Source organism: Saccoglossus kowalevskii, chromosome 11 (assembly GCF_978046115.1).
Source record: "Saccoglossus kowalevskii chromosome 11, keSacKowa6.1, whole genome shotgun sequence".
NCBI lineage: Eukaryota > Metazoa > Hemichordata > Enteropneusta > Harrimaniidae > Saccoglossus > Saccoglossus kowalevskii.
In genome coordinates, this window is record NC_140651.1 from 31,247,168 (window position 1) to 31,268,978 (window position 21,811).

At 34.9% G+C, this 21,811-nt stretch overlaps 1 protein-coding gene across 1 annotated transcript; it reads left to right on the forward strand.

The window, feature by feature from the left end:
- Positions 1–565: 565 nt before the first annotated feature.
- LOC100375027 (uncharacterized) lies at positions 566–21,811 on the forward strand. The gene is made up of 9 exons (XM_002734975.4): positions 566–1,043; positions 2,373–2,443; positions 7,869–8,118; positions 14,653–14,758; positions 15,157–15,359; positions 15,638–15,752; positions 16,899–17,442; positions 20,445–20,699; positions 20,992–21,811. Exons 1-9 carry the CDS (start codon positions 985–987, stop codon positions 21,087–21,089), a joined length of 1,701 nt encoding a protein of 566 aa, XP_002735021.1. The 5' UTR covers positions 566–984; the 3' UTR covers positions 21,090–21,811.

A 21,811-nucleotide genomic window follows, 5' to 3' on the forward strand; every position in this document is an offset into this window, starting at 1 on the left:
AGTGGCGTGAAGCTAGGCGATTAGGTGCCGTACGCGAGCGCCGGTTCGAGTCACGCACGCAGTACGTATTTACTATAATTAGACATAGTCTTTACCTTGCCGTTTATTCGGTGTTATTTGCTTACTTTACTTCCTATGTCGACAGCAACTATGAGTTTAAAAATTATTTCTCAGTACTTATTCACTGTTAAAATGCTGTACCGTTACTTTCACCATCCTACTACAGCCAGATCTGAAGGCCTTTGCCGCATTCTGGCCATGCTGTGTGGCGCGTATCGCGTGGACGGGTTTCACGTTCTCTGCACGTAATAAGCTCGGTTATTAAGCATCCTTTTTTGGGGATGCCCGGTGGCCGAGGGGAAGACGTGTAGTGGCGTGAAGCTAGGCGATTAGGTGCCGTACGCGAGCGCCGGTTCGAGTCACGCACGCAGTACGTATTTACTATAATTAGACATAGTCTTTACCTTGCCGTTTATTCGGTGTTATTTGCTTACTGGAATCCCGACGCTTCGAGTCTCCAAGACAACAAAACATATGTCACGTGACCATGCGTCATTCAATGTTGTTCGATTGCAAACAGCAACCAACATGGCGGTGCTCTGACATTCGATGTTCGGGAAGTGCATTAGTCTGTAGGACTCTTAAGTAAATCAACGTTTTTAGCATTTCAAGTCAAAGGCTTGTTGGAATTGTCACTGAGGATAATCCCGATTTGTCATAGCAGTTCAACAAACAGTGTTTTTGAACGATCGTATTCTCGTACACAGTGCAACCGGCATCTACGATTCGAACGCTCGACCATCTCTACGAGTACTTATTTCCGTTCCATCTGACATCTGGACCTATTTTCTATCAAATTTTACTTTGGCTACCAACGGACTGCCTTGTCAGGAGAATATATGTCGTACCGGTAACCTCTCTGCTGCTTCTTTATGTTGATCTCTACGAGGAGAGCTTTTTCTCAATTAACTTTCAGTGGTAGATATGTTTAGTATGATGGGGAATTGTTTCGTCTGGATTAAAGAGCGTCGAGAACCTCCCAAGTAAGTCACGTATTATTAAATAATGTCTTTTGACGCCAATGTTTTTCGAATGTGTTTGTGAACCCTGATTGACTCCACAATCAGTTTTACAACAACATGATTTGGGCAAACAATAGTGTTTAATTGGGGTGTACAACCCATCAAAATATAAGGGCCCCCGGTGGGCTGAGGCCGGGGGTAGCCCTGTGCTCTGAAGTATGAGTGTTTGGGGGGGGGGTCAAATAATATGGACACATAGTATTTCCCTGTGGAGCTGACCTCAGCACATACATTGTGTCACTTGTTATGCACAAAGGGCTGACACCCACAATACTGGCCAGTATGCAGCATTTAGGTGAACAAATCTTTCGCTTCAAATACACTTTTTGTGTAGTTTTTTGATATATACTATAGGTGACAAAAATAAATGAATAGTGAGTGAATTTTGTCTGCCTATTTCTTTTCACCACTAGACTTCTTCGCCCAGATTTATCTGCACTTTCCTTTACATTAAATTTTAGTCAATTTTCTGAAGAAAAGTGCAGACTATAAACAGAACTATTTTGTGAATTTGTGATGAAAAGAGGGAACGGGTGGTGAAAAGGTTAACATACCAGGGGTCTGACTTGTGGAAATACCTGGAACCCATGTCTGTGAAAAGGGTTTTCAAAATTACCCTAAACACGTTTTAAAAGGTCAAAATTTCGTACCCTTTTCACTGTTAAAAAGCTAAAAGATCACGCACCTTGAACTCGCGCCTGATCTAGCGATATTTGAGCTTTCTAACCATTCAGTGTAAGCATGGGTTGGTCATATGCCGTGATCGCTCGTGATCAAGGGTCGTTAACCAGGCGGGCGGACGTTTTCCTCGTTTTTGCGATAATTGAATTCCTTAAAGCAATAAAAAAAACGATAAATTCATTTAAAGAAAAACCACCCTTATCACGTTGACAATACCGGAAAAGACACCCTTTTTGTCTATTTTGACTGAAATGGTAACCCTAAACGTGTTACACGCGTTAACATGCTTTTCTTTAAAAAAACACCCTTTAAACGCGTTTTCTTTCACAGACATGCGTACCAGATCATTCTTTAAGTTGGACCCCCGGGTTAACATGTACACATATGGAATTATAATCAAGATATTATTAACTCTTGCCGAGCCATTTTGATGATATCCTTATGTTCAGCTAAACTGTTCTATTGTAAACGATTATAGATATTGTTTGAGCAAAATCAAAAGTTTTGGCAATTGTTTGTGCAACTCTGTCATGAAAAATGCAGATTATTTTTTATGTTAGAACAGTTTTGCTTTACATGTTGCAATAAATTGTTTTGTATTTACTGTAGGAAAATAACATTATGTCTTGTTGGTCTGGACAATGCTGGGAAGACTACAGCCATAAAAGGAGTTCAAGGAGGTAAGACCAAACAAACATACAAACAAAACTTATGCAAGATGAAAAGTGCACTAAATTATTTTATGTTAAATCACTGATATTTTCACATTGGTAATCAACCAAGCAGTCTCAAAATTGTTGTTCTCTGTAGAATGTCGAAATCATTAAATAGACTTTGCTTGAGATGTCAGATCACATACATTTGTTACGTGGTCTGGAAGACATTTCGCAAAAATCACGGATTTTCCCTAATTCATGAAAGTCACAAAAATTCATCTAATTAATTTGTTAACACGGCTTGTCATGTTCAATATGAATCAGATGTGACATATACAACTCATGTTAAATATACTGTTTGTTTACATGTAATATTAGTATATGCTGCAATGCAATCATCACAGTTTTTTACAGTGAGTGGCTCACAGTATTTTCACCTTCTTCAAAGAATCAAAATGCTGCTATACTAAATTACACTATTGTCAGATTAATAAAGAACAAGGTTTAATGATTTAGTCTGATTGCACAGCAATATAAGCAAGATTTCCTGTCATCCTTGAAACAATCATACAAAACAACACCCGGTATTTTTTTATAAATAAATAAACGCTGCTCGGACTGATAAATATGATATATAGAAGAAAATATTTGGTAATCGTAGTCCTAAATAACTATTAAAAATAGCTAGACGTTTCGAGCAATGGCTCTTTATCGAGGAGGAAACTATATTCCGCCTTGGAACTAAAGAACCTCATGGTATTAACAAACAGTTCAACTCATTTGTTGAGCTCACTACCTAAGGCGCGTTATTTGTTCTATTGTGGAATTTTTTGTGATTCTAACTTATAGTTCAAGCGCGTTCTTACGTTCCTATGTTCTACCTGTACGTTATAACACTTTCTTCTATGCTATCGATAAAGAGCCATTGCTCGAAACGTCTAGCTATTTTTAATAGTTATTTAGGACTACGATTACCAAATATTTTCTTCTATATACCTAGTATTTTTTGTTCATCCACTACTGAGTACCTTTCTACAAATGTATATGATGACAAATAATGATGTCATATCTACAACATTTATATCTTCAATACGATTGGTTAATGCATTTATCTTTGCTGTGTGGGTACACTGCCAACTGCATTATGTGAATATTCATTCTCAAAATATATAGCGCAGTTGATACCATTGTTGTAGCCTCCTCACAGTATGATTGTGCTACACATCTGCTGTGCATTTAATCTTTAAATTGCACACCTTGTACAGTCACCATGGTGATGATAAACACACAGTACATTAATGTGTACTATTTTTTAATTGCTTGTTTTCATAAATTTCACACCATCACTGCCTTTTGAATTATCTACGTGAGCAAACTTGTCAGTTAATATGCCAATCAATGGTGTTTTGTTTGACAATGTACAACAAATATACAAAGTCAGATCCTACATATGTGTTCCATATCAAGTCTCAAACTTGATTGAGGCATGGAGCTAACCATGATTGAGGCATGATGCCATTGAGGATGGCCTTGGATGTGTCACCTGAGTGTCCTTCGAATTAGTCTGATATTTCAATATAGTATATTTAGAGTTTTTGACCTTGAAAGTGGTTTGCCCTTTTTATTGTGCAGAAATTAAAGTTCTGCAAATGATGTTAGAACCAGTGCAATACAAGAACATGTGCTAGTATAAATCAGCCTCATATATCATCTTGCTCACATATATATACCTTATATCAACATGTCTTTAACCCTGGATGTCTTTAACCATGGATGTCTTTAACCCTGGATGTCTTTAACCCTGGATGTCTTTAACCATGGATGTCTTTAACCATGGATGTCTTTAACCCTGAATGTCTTTAACCCTGGATGTCTTTAACCCTGAATGTCTTTAACCCTGGATGTCTTTAGCCCTGAATGTCTTTAACCCTGAATGTCTTTAACCCTGAATGTCTTTAACCCTGGATGTCTTTAACCCTGAATGTCTTTAACCCTGAATGTCTTTAACCCTGAATGTCTTTAACCCTGGATGACTTTAACCCTGGATGTCTTTAACCCTGGATGTCTTTAAAGCGAACCTAAATGCGGCCTTAATTTATAGTTGTGTATATTCTAAACTGTATTCGAAATAATATTGCAGTGGTTTAATTTTGTTTTAATTATAACTGTAGCTTGGATAGGCATTTGAAGTGCTTGCCATGGAGGCCATTCATGGAGGGGAACAATTAACGAACGAACATATTTAACATCCGGGTAATTTTCAAAGCTATGACGTTTTAGTATCTGATCGCATTCGTTTACGCCATTGTACATAGCCGTTCATGCTGCCAAGCATTGTGTACTATTAGTATAAACTCAACTTTTATATGCACAATGTGCTTTTTAAAACTTGGGTTAGAGCCTTATGCGTTTGAACCACAGTATTCTGAGAGTGAAAGCCCAATTGCGTTAAAGTACCGTACTTCCCCGATCGTAAGCCCATCCCGAGTATGAAGCCCATCCCTATGTTTTTACTTGGTATTTATCGAGTTGAGGGCATTCACGATTATAAGCCCAGAGTGTTTTTACTGGGCGTCGACGATATTCTTTAAAATATGCGTGTAAAAGGTGTGTTTCGTTTCATAATAATCGTGATTGGCATGTTAGTTTGGTTCATGCTTTTAGTTTTATGAGAAAACTCGCATTAATTTCAAGTTCAGAGTGCATGGCGAACATACACAACGTGATTCGCATCGTTTCTATTCTGTCATTTACTCAGGATGAACATCGATGTTGCAATTCTGGAGTAATCCATATTTCTTTGAGTAGTAACCTTCGAAAAGCCAAAAATGTGATCGTCAAGGCGTGTACCTGGATATTGGGCATGGTTTACTTTGAGACTATCATGAAAGGCCTAGGGTTTGAACGATGAGACATGTTGGCGACCGAGAAAGGTGTTTAAATTCTTCCTCCAAACTCAGTTTACCCACGGTTACTATTAACCGTCGTTTATATTTCGGAAATTGCGAATCGCCAGTTTTTAGGGAAAAAAATCATCGTTTTTTCGTTGCAATCAGTGCTACAGATTGCATTTTAACATTGCGGTAATTCACTTCCGCATTGCGCTAAAAAAATCATCGTCAATAATCGGAAAATTTCATCATTACGACACATCATTTTGATTGGTTAATGAAAGACATGACCTGTTATGTCAAAGGAAGTTGTTCCAGGTCAAATCGTGCTGAAAAACCTCATGGTGGAAAATTGTTTTGCGTCGAGAGTTTGCGTACGATCGAAAACATACCAAAACGAAGATAATGATAAACGCCTTCGTCCACCGTTTCCTCACAGACCCACCCATTATTTCACCGTAAATTCAGACGGTATGTAAATCATATTGTAATAAAATGTGTGTGTTTTTTATGAACATGTTTGTTTCTTCATTGTAAGTATCGTTCAAATCAATGACGCATTTGTTTTTCAAAAATAAGTATTATTTTCCCGAGCCCGGTGTGGTGAACGAATATTTTTTTTGGATAATTTTTCGTTGTTTGCAAGATGGTTACAGTGTTTAACCCCAAAACAAAATCATTTTTTCTGAGTTGGTCCTCGAGTACAAGCTCATTCCTTACTTTTCCTTTACGTGTTCATGCCTCCGGGCTTATGATCAGGGAAGTACGGTATACTGTGACGATTCAGATCAGTCCAGTGTGAGTGATGAGAGTATATCGTCGACGATGCCCCTTGTTCGGATGAAAGTTTTATTTCAAATTACACGGAAGTCTGTGAACAATCTGCTTGGTGTTCCTGTGACACTTGTCCCATGATTTGCCAGTGCAGCCCCGTGAATACATGGACGAAAATGTTTCCACCACCACCCTACGAACTCAAGATAGCATACTCCAGCATCCAGACTTTGAATAATTTGCACGCCGCACAGTGCAGTGCTGGAAACAGCATTTATTAGACAGACAAAAAACAAAACAAAATGCCTGTCTCGATCAATCGCACATCCATAATGTTTGTATGTTGATACGCTTGTAAATAACATTAACGTAAAAGTCGAAACAACCTAGACTAGAAGTCAATTCACCAGTCCAGCCAGCTACAGTATGGCTCCCTAAGTTTCTTATATTTAATCAGATACTATTTCGTCATCATGCTTTGTTACCTTACCTGTTTATTCCTCATGAGGGCGTTTTTTTATGGCAAGATGGCGCAAACGGAAGTCCTTCGCAGGTTTATGGTTTCTCATATTTAAATCATCATAACTCTGAAGATAATCATTTTTTTTTAAATTTTTTTTTCAAATTTATTATCAATATACATAACTTGATAAATACAAACACCAAAATAGGCTCTATTTAGTTCCCCTTTAACCCTGAATGTCTTTAACCCTGGATGTCTTTAACTCTGAATGTCTTTAACCCTGAATGTCTTTAACCCTGAATGTCTTTAACCATGGATGTGTTTAACCATGGATGTCTTTAACCCTGGATGTCTTTAACCCTTGATGTATTTAACCATGGATGTCTTTAACCCTGGATGTCTTTAACCCTGAATGTCTTTAACCCTGAATGTATTTAACCCTGGATGTCTTTAACCCTGAATGTCTTTAACCCTGAATGTCTTTAACCCTGAATGTCTTTAACCATGGATGTCTTTAACCATGGATGTCTTTAACCATGGATGTCTTTAACCCTGGATGTCTTTAACCCTGAATGTCTTTAACCCTGAATGTATTTAACCCTGGATGTCTTTAACCCTGAATGTCTTTAACCCTGGATGTCTGTAACCCTGATTCAAGAAATTGTTATCAGAGAAATAGTATTTGCTAAAATGCAACATAAATATCACTAAGTATTTTACAATATGTTGTGAAAGTATCATTTGTAAATGTGCTATGATATAATTTATAGACTGTAGTGGTTAGTAAGGGTATATTTTTTTGTTTCATTAAAGTGTTCATCAATTTAATGGAATTAATTAGTCACTTTGCTCACTAGTAGGAAGGAAATTTTAATGTCATATTTTTTTCCATCCAAAGTTTGGTGTGTAATATTTTGTGCATTTTGATATATTTTATTAATTTTGGTCTTAACCAAATTTTCCCACTGTGAAAATCACAAAGATTTTATCAAGATTGCTCTGGTTGTTGTAAGATTGAAACAACTGATTACCTATCTTCCGTCATAATATTGTTGGTTACAGATAGATTTTGTCTAATACAATAATGCTGCCAGGTGTATGTGTGATTGTAAAACTGTCAGCCCTGCATGCTGTTCCTGTCTTCAGTCCTGTTAAAATAACAGTTTCTTTTTCGCAATGACTCAAATGAGTTTGTGGGAACTGGAATCTGCTGTAATGGAGCCTGTGAATGGGACTACTGGTAGCTTTTGTTGGTCTTCCAGATAAAAACATTAATATTTTTCTTGACTGCAAATTAACCAAACTCTGATTGTTTTCACAGAATCTTTGGAGACGGTCGCACCGACTGTTGGTTTCTCTAGCATAGATTTCAAGGTAGATAAATTTCAAATCACGGTCTTTGATCTCGGAGGCGGTAAGAAGATTCGTGGTATATGGAAAAATTACTATGCAGAGGCACATGCCATTGTGTTTGTCATTGACGCATCGGATCAGGATAGGTTGGATGAATCAAAGCAGACGCTAAAGGAATTGCTGGACAATCCTAAAATACAAGGAAAACCATTATTAGTGTAAGTATTTGCAAAGCATTATGGGAAGAAAACAACTCTCCTGTGATTGGCAAATTATCATCATTGAATAAACTACATGGAGACAATTCACAATTCATATAAATACATTTGAATCAAGACTAGTGCCAATGAGAAATGTGATCCAATTGGTCGGAAAAAAAAATTACACAAAAATGTGCAAAAAATTAAAAAGTTGACTTTCAAATGATTGAAACATGAAGACAATGTAATGTTTGTCTGTTTGATGGACTTTTTCATATAAATGGGGAAGAGAAAATACGTAGAAAGAGCATGGGGTAGATTTTGTACCATTTTTATTGTGAAAAAATTAAATAACATTTTTAAAATGTCACAATTACCACTTTGGAAGTCTTACGACTTAAAACTAAAATACATTTAATTTCAAACTCAATGACTGTAATGCTTTAATAATAGCCATTACTGCACAATTGTCTTTCAACTGTTTTCCGATATAGAAAAATTGTCATTTTCACTGGCTGGTTGTATTTCTATAATAAGTACATCCAGTAGTGTAAATATAATACCCTGTTAAAACAGTATTTGTATGACATGTTAGATTCATACTTTCATGACATGGTGGTGTACTTGCATTTCTCGACTTTCATTAAGTTATAAACATATTATTTGTTTCTGGATGTTCCTTTTCCAGTTTTTTGCTATAACAATAAGTACCCCGGTAGAATATCCAGCTGTTGTGTGGGCTATGTTACTTTGAATAATAGGCAAAAAAACAATGACGTGTACCCGCTATTGTTTTCTTTTGTATAACCAGTCCTAGGCATAACCTTAACGAAGCATAATCCAACAAAAGCGAGAATGATTGATGACAACCTGACCTGAGGTTGTAATGATTTGTGTAACATACGTGTCAACTTACGTTGATTTGATTCTTGCACCAACTGATTAGTGAAGTGCATTGTGGGATATCAGTAGTATATTTCAAATAAAAGTATTACTGCCTCATTGCAATTGATTAGGACTTTCTTTTATCTGCAGTGTGTTCTAAAAATAGAATTAAAAAGGTTTAGAAAACTGTTTTTGACTCCCATGTGCGAAGCACAAAATGGGAGTCTTTGCAGTTAGTGTGTCTGTATGTGTGTGTGTATGTGTGTATGTGGGTATGTGTGTATGTGTGTATGTGCGTGTGTGTGTATGTGTGTCCGACTGTTCCACTGCTATCTCAAGAACCATACATCGGTTTTTGATGAAACTTGGTGCATAGATGCTCTGGGCCAATGCGCAGATTTGATTAGGTTTTGGTAAAAATCCATGCTCGTTAATTACCTAATTTGCATGATAATTAGCTAATTTTTAGCTGTTCTATGACTGTTCCACTGATATCTAAAGAACCACTCATTGGATTTTGATGAAACTTGGTACATAGATGCTCTGAACATATGCGCAGATTTGATTAATTTTTGGTAAAAATCCGTGCATATTAATTACCTAATTTGCATGATAATTAGCTATTTTTTAGTGGTTCCATGACTGTTCCACTGATATCTAAACAACCACTCATTGGATTTTGATGAAACTTGGTACATAGATGCTCTGAACTAATGCTAGGTTTTGATTAGTTTTTGGTAATAATCCGTGGACACTAATTACCTAATTTGCATAATGATTAGTCAATTTTCGATTTTTCCACTGATATCTCAAGTACTAATCATCACATTTCAATGAAACTTGGTACATAGATGTCATACGACACTGCACAGACCTGATAGTTTTTATGGTAATATCAGTACATATTAATTACCTAATTTGCATAATTAATTAATTTTCAGCATTTGATATAAGTAGTTAGCATTACATTTCAATGAAACTTGGTACTTCCATACTCAAGGACTATGCAGAGATTGATTGTTTTCGATAAATATTTGTGCATATTAATCACCTAATTTGCATAATTAGTTAATTTTCAGCTTTTCCACGGGTATCTCAAGTACTAATCATCGCATTTCAATGAAACTTGGTACATAGATCCTTTAGGACTATGCAGAGACCTGATTAGTTTTAGGGTAAATAATTGTGCATATTAATTACCTAATTTGCATAATTAATTTTCAGCTTTTCTACTGATGTCTAAAGTACTAATCATCACATTTCAATGAATCTAGAATTATGCAGACCCAATTAGTTTCCGGTAAATATTTGTGCATATTAATCACCTAATTTGCATAATTAACCAACTTTCACACTGATATCTCAGGTACTATACATCACATATCAATGAATGTACATGGATGCTGTAGGACAATAGACAGACCTGAATAATTGCGGGTTAAAATCTGTACATATTAATTACCTAATTTGCATAATTAACCAATTTTAAGCTTTCACACTGATATCTAAAGTACCGTAAAAACTCCAAAATTTCGACCGGTTTTAAATAATTGGTGTTAGATATGTGACATGTTTTTAGAGTCAAAATTAAGGTGCATTTTCGGACGGTCGAATTTTTCAGAATAGAAATCAGCAAATGAAAAAATGGGGATGATAGACAGTGTGCTTCATTAGTTTTTAAAAAATGCAATGTCCGTCAATTGACGTAAACTTCCTCATGTTTCACGGTAAAAGCAAAGGTCGTGGCCGAGTTGTAACTCAAAATCTAAACAAAGTCATCAATCAGTGAGTATTATGACAAGCAAAACAAAACATCAAGACGCGGAGAAGAGGTCAGCACAAAACTAATAGGTCAAAAGACAAAGCTGTCTCGCACTACCTAGAAAAACTTGCGAATGTTCGAAGTACAGGTACCCATTGGACAAAAGATACATGGAAGTTTAGCAAACGATCTCCCCGACCCAGTGCAATGTATCCGGTTAGAATCAAAGCTCACGTGTCCCTTATTTGAGGGACCAAATTCTGCCGTAAATTCGCCCTTGGATTAAAAAATAAAATGGGATTTAAGAAAATAAAATGGGACTTTTAAGGTGTATTTTGGCGTCATTTTTCGGACATTTCAATCAATCCTGCCGGCTAAAATAGAGTCTAAGTTTTACCGTAGTCATTGACGTTTATCTATTCAAGAGTACACGTGTATGATTTTTATCGTGACTAGCGTGAGCGGGTAAGCTTCCTTTCGAGAATGAGCTGTTATCACTGTGAACAATGTTAAATTATTCTTCAGATGACCAGTTTATTTTTTAAAAACAACTAATTTTTTTATTTAAAAAAAATCATGCCGTTTTCGCATCAAAATCCAAGCCAAAACATCGTACTACAACACCAATCTCTTCCGCATTGCGTTCAATAACATTAACATATTTAAATAAGCTATGGTAATTTGAACACGTTGGCATCATCCAGCTTTTTGATTGGTTAATTAGCGATTTGACCTATTTGACCTAAGAGAACATGGCGGATATCCTACAGCATCAAACGTTTATACGAGACCGGAATCATTCGCTTACGATGAAACTAAGTTGACTTTTATTTGTATTTCATAACCATTCAACAAATTTATTTTGTGTACATTATTATAATCACTACTGAGTACAGTAATAATCAACAATTCAGAAACGCAGCATGCCGAGATTTTTGTGTTCGTTTTTATTTCAAACTTCGTTTATTTAGAATATATTTTCGTTACCAATAAAATAAAAATCTCTCAGTCAATCAGAAACCCGGATTCATGCCTTCGAGGAAGGTCCCGTTTGAACGCTCACATCGTTTTTTTTTTCGTTTGTGGGAAAACTAAAACTGGTCGCAATTTTCGAATAAGAATGAGTCGGCAATTTTTAGTGGAATCGAAAATTTGGAGGTAAATAAAACACCGAAACCCGGCAAATAAATAGGCGTTCGAATTTTTAGAGGGGTCGAAATTTTGGAGTTTTCATGGTACTAATTATTCCATTTCAATGAAACTTAGTATAAAGATGCTCTAGGACAATGTACAAACCTAATTAGTTTGGGGTAAAAATCTGTTCATATTAATTCCCTAATAAGCATAATAATTCATAATTTTTTGGTTCTAATCACATTTCATTTAAACTTGGAGACATAGATTTTCTGTTACATTGCGCAGACCTCATTAGTTTTACACTCAAATCTGGTCATATTAATTTTCTGATTTGCATAATTAGTTTTCAGCTAAGTAATTTCGAATTATATTTAATGTGTCTCCAATACTCTCAGCACATGGGAGTTCTTTCTAAGCTTTCTTTGATTATTTTATGCACTCAGACTGTGCCTAGATGTATTTTCGCTTTCTTCGATTCTGTCATTGTCATGCTATCTTATTGTAAAACGTCACTAACATGTGTGAAAGTAGAAGACTAAATCAATATCCAATAAAAGGATTTTGGTGTGAAAAAGTTTGGAGTCATCAAACTGTTTCTTCAGAAAATATTTGTTATTGATACAGCTATAGTGGCCATTTTGTAATTTTTGGAACCTTTTTTTTTTATCATTGTGGTGAACTTGAATTATCAATAGTAGTTCATTTAAAAGTGTCGTCAATTCTTCTTTCTTGATAATAGTACATTGTTTAAAAAACTTAATTATTACTGTTATTATCATCTGTCACATGAATTGAAGACTTGTTACTTTACTTTCTAGAGCGATCACATGATCATTTGATAAATATTGATATTAGCCTCTCTCCCAGCATATTTCTTCTATCTGACATAATTTTTTGGGGTTATTAGTCACTAATGTCATCGGACATTAAGATTGTGGCGGACAATTAAAGAATAGATGATACATTCAAATGAGTTTATCTACCGATGGCTAATTTAGATTTTACCACAGAAAGTTTGTGTTTTGGCTCAGTTTTACTTCACTTACTGTTCTAATATTTTCTATGGCTTCAGCCAATATCAAGAATTATCATCCTCAAGTGGTTGCTATCGGCTTTAAACATTAACAGTCAAGTGGTGACGATAATCTGTAATCGGCCCCAGACAAGGCCAATAACTGTGTAATGTTGTATTCTGTACTTTTAACTTCGAAAAAATATTGCTATTACATTGACATCCTGACCTAGTCATTGTACTGACTTGTGGGTCTATTTGAATATGAAAACTTGGTAAGGGGAAATATTCCCTGGGTTTAATTTTTAGTGGATTTAATGTTGCCAGATATCATTGTGTTTCAAATTTACTGGTTTGTGAAGGAAACCATCCATTCGATTGTTAAGTTTGTATATGCACTAGATTTCAGTTTAGTGTTATTAGCTAAATTAAAAAAAAAAACTGAATAATTAAGCCTTATACATTATAGAATATACACTGTATTCAGGCATGATTTGTCTCACTTTCAAGTGTAAATTGCAAACGTTTGTAACCATAACAACAATGCATGTTGATTAAATCAATTGTTAATCAAATACCTATGTTAACACATGCTACCAAAAACACAATAGGGTCTTGTTTAAATCCTTGATGTAGAACAAACGTTGAACCGTTATCATCTTTGAGTGAATAGATGGACACAATTCATGTATTCATATAAATAAATTTTGATCAAGATCTAGTGTCAATGAGAAATACGATCTAATTGGTCTAATTGCTCACCAGGCAACTGTTCACAAGGTGGTTTTATATTCGATTAAAAGCGGCACAGTAACTCAATATGGGTCTCATGCGACATATACAACATATTTATATAACATTGTTTATGTGAAATGACTGACGCTTTAATTAACTTTCTCGATATCGTGATATAACAATCTCTGCAGTCTGAATTAAATCCTTTATCTTATCAGTAATTGACTTGTTTTGTAAATTATTTTGTCGGCTTGGTCTCCCAGGGTGTTAATAATACAGTAGAGCAGAATGTAACCAGCTGAGCCGTACAAAGGACTGTTAGATTAACCGCAGTGATGTATTGATTAAACTGATTATATTTCTTTGTCTTGAGAGGGAAAAATGAGAGCTTTTGATGCTGTGTGCATGTTATATCATTGCTCATTTATTACATACAGTTAGGCAATTAAGACTGACCTCAGACACCCTTTAAAGATCAAAGTATGCTGTAAAATCATGCACCATAGAATATATAATGGTCTATGGTTGTGGAGTTCATTTAAATTGTGTGTGAAATTTATTTTATGCATGTTTTATAATTCGCATGAGACGCATATCAAACACGACATGTTGTGAAAACACCCCCCCCCCCACCCAAATTGAGTTATTTATCAAAAATGTTCATATTTTCTCCTAATTTTTCATAAATTTTATTTCATATTCTTTTTCAATCAATGGTATTTTCAGTCAGATTTGTTTTCAAAAAATATGAAATCACAGAAAGTATTAGTAATGTGATAATATGATTTTGTTTTGGAAAATTGGTGAATATTATAATTTGATTGTCATCACAGAAACATTTTTTTTTATCCATTGTTCATCATTTTTACATGTGTGTTGGTTCGAGCCACGTATGCTTTACATGTTTCCACTGATTTAACATAAAATTTACCCTGTCGTGTATTCTGCATTATTTGCTTAATTTAATTTCTTCTGTTTTCTGATCTGCATACTTATCCAAAATGTTTTGTTTGTTTTGTAGTTTAGCCAACAAACAAGATGTTGAGGGTGCTCTGGATGAAATAGACATATGTGAACAACTTAATCTAGAAGACCTTGTGAATGAAAGCAAGTGTCCATGCAGAGTGGTGAGTCTATGCTATCAGCAAACATCTGCATTTACGATTAAATGTCATTCAGGAGGGGGGGGGGGTTACAATTCATTTGCTCAAGCAAACTTCACATAAAGTCCTCTGCGATGAATCTTTGTTAGTGCACCAAGTATAGTCAATAGCTGCATAAGCTGTGTTCTCTGGAATGATATCTACGCAGTGACATCTTATGCATACATTCATTTTCAAAGAACGTTGCGGAAAAAATACAACAATCATAACACAGTTTTCACTTTCAAAAATTCAACTGAAACATTGACGCATCAAACACGGTTTTGTTTTTGCATAGGCAATCACCATATACAAGATAAATCAATAAATTTTCATGATGGAGCGAAAAAATCTAATAATATTGTCATCCTCGTACTTTGTAGGAAACATGTGCTGCAAATCTTGGAATTGGGAAAAAAATGGACAAGTCCATCAAAGCAGGGTTTAAATGGCTACTTTTAATGATCAATGAAGAGTGGGATGAACTTGGTAAAAGGGTGGAAGATGAGACAAAGGAACAAAGAGAACTTGAAGCAATTGAAAAGAAGGAAAGGATAGAAAGAGTTAGGAAAATAAGGGAAGAAAGGTGAGTTTCAAAGTTTTTTTTTCTAAATTTTGCTTGTCAAAGAGAATTGTGAATGTAAATTGTTGTGACTCACAGACAAACGCAGACTAACTAACTAACTGTCATTAAAATCTTCAAATTATTCACGCTTGAAAATGACTGAATTCTGTTGCTACATGTGTCACACTGTAATATAAAAGCAGTATCATCAAACAAGCCTTGTGATTGGTTGCTGCTGGTAATGTGATCAAATCTATGCCAGTCAAGGATACTGTTTCATAATTTTACTTTCTTTTCAGAGAAAAGGAAGAAGAAGAAAAACGAAAAAGAGAAGGTTTAGACAAAGAAGAATCAGAAGATGATGATGACGATATTGCTATGGGCAACCCTTTTAAACCTGTAGACAAAATAAAAGTATGTTTTAAATAGTTGTGTTTGTAGAAATAAAACATAATATTGTATTTTGTTTAATTTGAATCTGCATTTTGTAGCTTTTTATTGCTCCTTCATCAATGACCCACAAATTGAGCCATCATTGATCAATCACTTACTCATCATTGACCTATCATTGATCCACTGTTGGTCAATAATTGACCCTTCCTTAAGCATTACTAATCAATCATTGACCTATCATTAGAACATCACTAACCAAACATTAATCAATTATTGACCCACCAGTGACCTCCATTGATACACAATTGTTTAATCATGTATTTATTATGTTACTTTAGTGATGCTTTTTTTATTTCTCATACACCATTAACCATGGTATTTCATGATAACTAATTATTTGTTCATCCTTTGAGTTTAATATATTGTATTTTATATTCTGTGTTTATGGTATCAGTCATCAGTGTTGGATTTTGAGAGGATGCCCATATACTAACATCAAGATAAAAATCAATTTTGATTTTCTCCTGCTCTTTACATGTGCTTAGCATGCACATCTCAACATGTGCTTAACATGTACATTCTAACATGTGCTTAGCATTTACATCCTAACATGTACTTAGTATGTACATTCTAACATGTGCTTAGCATGTATCTGGTAACATGTACGGTACTTAGCATGCACATCTCAACATGTGCTTAGCATGCACATCTCAACATTTACTCAGCATGCACATCCTAACATGTGCTTAGCATTTACATCTTAACATGTGCTTAGCATGCACATCCTAACATGTGCTTAGCATGCACATCTTAACATGTGCTTAGCATGTACATTCTAACATGTGCTTAGCATGCACATCTCAACATGTGCTTAGCATTTACATCTCAACATGTGCTTAGCATGCACATCCTAACATGTGCTTAGCATGCACATCTTAACATGTGCTTAGCATGTACATCCTAACATGTGCTTAGCATATACATCCTAACATGTGCTTAGCATGCACATCCTTTCAAATGTACATTTCACCCCATGTTAATGCATATGGTATCACCACAGTCATTTCGGCTCAGTATTACACGGGTTGAATTATATGAAAAACAGTGCCCTCCCCTTCCCCTCTGTCAGTAAAATATAAAAAAAAATCTTTTACTTTTACATTCTAGTTTACTGACAAGAAAGAAAATGATAAAAAGAAACCAACGAAGCAGCGAAAATTGCCGGACGAACCAAAAAAAAAACATCGGAAATCCTACTCTTCTGATGGTGAGGAAGAAGAAGTTATTACAAGGAAAGTTCATAAAAGTCCTCGTATGAAGAAGAAAGTCATGCAACGACATTCAAGTGATGAGGAAAGCGAGGAAAGAGAACTGAGTACTCCACGATCGAGTCAAACTAAAAAAAAATCTTATCATTCAGCTTTCCTATCGGATAGTGATGAGAGTGAAAGAAATAAAAACAGTTATGAGGACAGTGATGAGGTTGATAGTTATAGGCCACAAAAGAAATCATATGTTAAATCGAAAAAAAAGCATCGGATTATACAAGTTACGTCGGAAGAGGATGAGGAAGAGGAGAGAGAAAACAATGAACAATCAACTCAAAATAGAATGAACACATCACTATGGAAACCTGATAAGGATGTACGTATGAAGAATTATGGTGAAGATGAAGATGTTATGTTGGAACAGATGAGAAGAGAGGTTGCAGGTGACCATAATCTTTTTTTACCTTGCCCGTACCATCAAAGATGGAAGGGAAAGGTATAGTAAGGGAAAAATTTTGTCCGGCGTTGTCGTTGTTGTTGTCGTCGTCGTCGTTAATAATTGTTATTGTGTGCATAATAACTTTACTAATTCAATTCCAAACTTTATCAAACTTGGTCACCTTATTCATCAGTATAAAGTCTTCCCTGAGTTTGAACAACAGATGTCCTGTATGAAAATATCATGCAAAAATTGAGAAAATCTGATAAAATATTTTGACTTTCTACTTGACTGATCACTGGTGATACACATCAAAGGTCACTGATCTCAGTGGAAATATGCATTGTTGTATGTGTTCAATGAAGCAAATGATTTATCTTGTAATAATATCCTTGGTAATGTATCTCAGAATCCCATACTGGGTTTCAAAACCAACTCATGGAGAGATTGCACAGTCTGATACACATTTGCAAACCTACCAATAAAATCTTTACAGAAAACAAGATGTCAGAAAATCAATATAAGCACTCCTATGAACTGGGTGCCTAACTTTGATCAAGATCTGAAGCTAATAGAAAATCTGTTTAGTTCAAAGTTATCAAATCAAAAACAATACATAAAAAATACATTAAAAGCAAAACATTTCATCCACATTTTAAAAAGAAAATTATTCTAAAATATATGTATTCTGTATTTGACAAACAGTTCATTCGACAAATGAAAACTCACAGGAATATGTTTCAGCTATTAGAACAGACTGATAGTTTTTATAATACTAGTTTAAAAAACGCACTTCAAAGATTGCAGTGTTTGAAGATGTAGTTTCTCAGGAGGCAACAGCACTGTTGACTTCTCCCTCCACTGGACACCAACTAACTATTTAAGTTGATTTGCATACAAAGCAGAGCTTGCAACATGATAGCTATTCATAAAGGGTGTTTTTTTTTTTACTTTTCATATAATACAGTAGTCACACAATGAGGCAGTTCATATTTGTCTCAGTAAATCATTAATTTTTGACAGACACCTGTACAAAATACTTGGACTAAAGCCAGCTAAAATTTTCTGTTATCTTGCATGTTTTATGAATCTATTCACATCTAAATGCAGCACTTTTTTTTTGCAATGAGACATTTGTTTTTATACTAAAATATCTGAATTACTTTGAATAAAGCTGGAAATTATGTCCCTTAAAATAATTAAACAAATAAGGCACCAATGTTTTTGTAAGATATTTACATCTTTTAAGGACATTCGGTAGACTGATTCCCCACTGTTGGTTCAACCCCAAAACTTGTTTGTATTCAAAATTAATTATGACAATGCATATTTATATTGAAACAAACTATGATAAAGGGAATTATATTATATAACAAAGGGCAAGGTCACCAGAGTTCAACTATGTTCTTTAATTTTATTCGTTCATTAGACCACATTATTTTGAACTAGCTTAAAAAACTGGTTGTATTAGTTTGGTTTGTTGCATGTATGCAAAGAATAGAGGAAAATATATTTTCAGTTTTATTGCTTTCTGGGGAAATCACAAAAATAAGTGAAAATAATGGTATAAACTGAAATGAGCTGAGATTTAGACACCCTTGGAACATCACTCTGACATCAAAATAAGTTGTCCCAGTGCTCAATGAGTTTGCCTTGGTAAATTTTAAGAAAATTCCTATATGTATACTATTCCTGTACAATACTAATTGCATTGTACTCTGGATTACATTAAAATATGACTTATTTGACCTGGCATTTACCTAAGCGCATGCTTATAGAATTCAGCCGTGATTTGAGTGCTTTCTCAACAACAAAATTCAATTTCTGAATACTGGTCAGTGCTAGGCATGTTTAATTAACATTAATTTGACATTAATTATGTTAGTCATTTACTTTCAAACAATAGGGAACACTATACTAGCTCATACCAGCGTATATTTCGACACATTTGCTTTTAAAAAGTAAACGTTCTTTTTTAATAAAATAATGAGATATATGTAATTATCATTGGTTGACTGTCATGTCAAATAATATACAGGTTGTAGCACTTGTTTCACATTTTGCATGTATGTGTGACTAGTTTGCAAGAACTGGTTATCCACACCTGAAGTGAAACAACTTACAGGCAATGGCAGATAGTGTTGATAAAACATTCACATGCTGGTTGACAAAAACGTAAACAAATGATGTCACAGTGTGACAGCCTATAGAAAATGGTGGGACATGTAGTTATTGGTAGTCCATTGGTAGTCCATTGTAATTATTCAACATCATGGGTTGACTGGATCTGTTATCGCCTGTCCGTTGTCTGTCAACTTTTTTCAAGTGACTTTTTCTACAAAACCGTAAGCTTGATCACCTTGCTATTTAATAGAACAGCTACCTGGGGTGGTCTTCTTTCAAATTTGTTCATTTCATGACATCACATCCAAATCTCTAGTTTTACGGAATATTTTTGTCATTTTTTGTCAATTTGGCATGAATGCTCTTGACATGAACTAAATTTATTTTCATATTTTTTTGCCCATTTTTGCCCATTTTTGACTTCTTCTCTAAAACTGCCTGCCAGATTACTTTGAGATTCATAATGTAGACACATAGATCTTCTTTTAAATTTGTTCATTGATGATATCTCTATTTTTGTGAAAGTTATGAAGTTTTTCCCACTGTTCCATACATTATATATGGGCTATGTATAATACAAGGGAATGTAATAGTGTATTGTTGGGTTCTGAACTACCAGGGCAAATGTTTTTCAATAATGTTGAATGTCAGGTCTAGATCATTTCAATGTTTTTATGTTTGCTGCTATTAGACAACTATGTTGAAGTTGAGGTGAAGGTTTCTTTTATCATGCCAAACTTTAACATCACTCGACACTACGTTTTCAACTCACAGTTAACAATTTCAGCAGGACTCTTTTGAGGTCGCAAGGCTGCTTGTTCAAAAAATAGGCAGACCATTCTTATATCAGGTTAAAGTTCTAAATTTTTTATTTCTTTGTAGAAGAAAGTGTCAAAAAGAAAAAGAAAAAAAAGAAGCTAAAAAAGAAGAATAAATTAGGTCCTATGCCAGACGTAATGGACGAGGCTGAAACACGACCACCCCCACTTCCGGCACCGCTACCCACCCCGTCATGGGCGCAAGCATCACGCAATCGGAATATGTTTGAAACCAGTTCCAAAGCATCCATGAAACCTAGACTAGCTCCTTTGATGGAGAGGAACAGTCCCAGAGTCATGGAGCCTGTTGAACAAGAAGGTAGGTGTGGTTAAATTCATAATTGGATCACTGATCAGATTTTCACTTCATCATAATTGGATCACTGATCAGATTTTCACTTCATCATAATTGGATCACTGATCAGATTTTCACTTCATCATAATTGGATCACTGATCAGATTTTCACTTCACCATAATTGGATCACTGATCAGATTTTCACTTCATCCTAATTGGATGTCAAATAAGTTTATACTAAAATAATGTCTTCTACAGTAGCAATCAATATCAGTGTTTGAAACATAAATAATGATGTTGACTTTCTTTCCATAGATTACGGTGCAAGGAGTTGGGGTTTAGCAGAAGACCTTCCCGATATCCCAAGAAGGACTAAACCAAATACTGATGAAGATGGGGAAATCATGTTGTAGTCCCTCAGGATGCCCTATAACTCACCTGTTTGTGAATGGTGAAGTCCACTGGCTATGGAAGTTACCATGACCTATCTCTTCTTCTGCTGGTACTTAAAAAGAAAAGAAACTCTACATAATTTATTGAATACTGTATTTTTTATGGAAATTATGCACATTGATATTCTTGGAACATGAAATTGATTTATTGCCAATTAATCGGTTTAAAGCAGAAAATGTTTTACAAACTGTGTTATGTTTTTACATTGGTGTTTCTGAAACATAACAAGACTACTTTATTTTACAGGAACTACAGTAATAAAAATATTTACCAGTAACATGATTTTGTGTGGCCATCCATTTGGTGCTCTGGATTGTGGGAGATACCAAGAGCTTTTAGGATTTGGGGAGGGGGGGGTCAAGTTTTACTGCTTACTCATCTGTGAATATGAATGATTTTATTTAAATTTTGAACTATTTTGTATTCTTTTAGCGCTGTTGCGCCTTGATATAGAGAGAACATCAGTTTAATCAGCATTTATTTGCATTTTACAAATAAAATAAAATGAATTAATTCTCCCATAATTGCCATAATTTATTCTGCTGCCAATGTTTGGTAATTAAGGTCAAATTCCTTTGACCCATAGGATATGCAATGACTGGTGTGTTAATCTTTAAGTTTTATTTTGGTGATGATAACACAATGGATACAAATAAAGTATGTTTTTACCTTGTGTCCCAAA

What these genes read in the sequence shown, in the direction of transcription:
- LOC100375027 (XM_002734975.4), top strand. Translation starts at nt 985, where the DNA reads ATGTTTAGTATGATGGGGAATTGTTTCGTCTGGATTAAAGAGCGTCGA. An exon ending in CATAAAAGGAGTTCAAGGAG is followed by an intron (nt 2,444 to 7,868) that starts GTAAGACCAAAC and finishes TTGTTTTCACAG; the next exon opens with AATCTTTGGAGACGGTCGCA. An exon ending in CAAGGAAAACCATTATTAGT is followed by an intron (nt 8,119 to 14,652) that starts GTAAGTATTTGC and finishes TTTGTTTTGTAG; the next exon opens with TTTAGCCAACAAACAAGATG.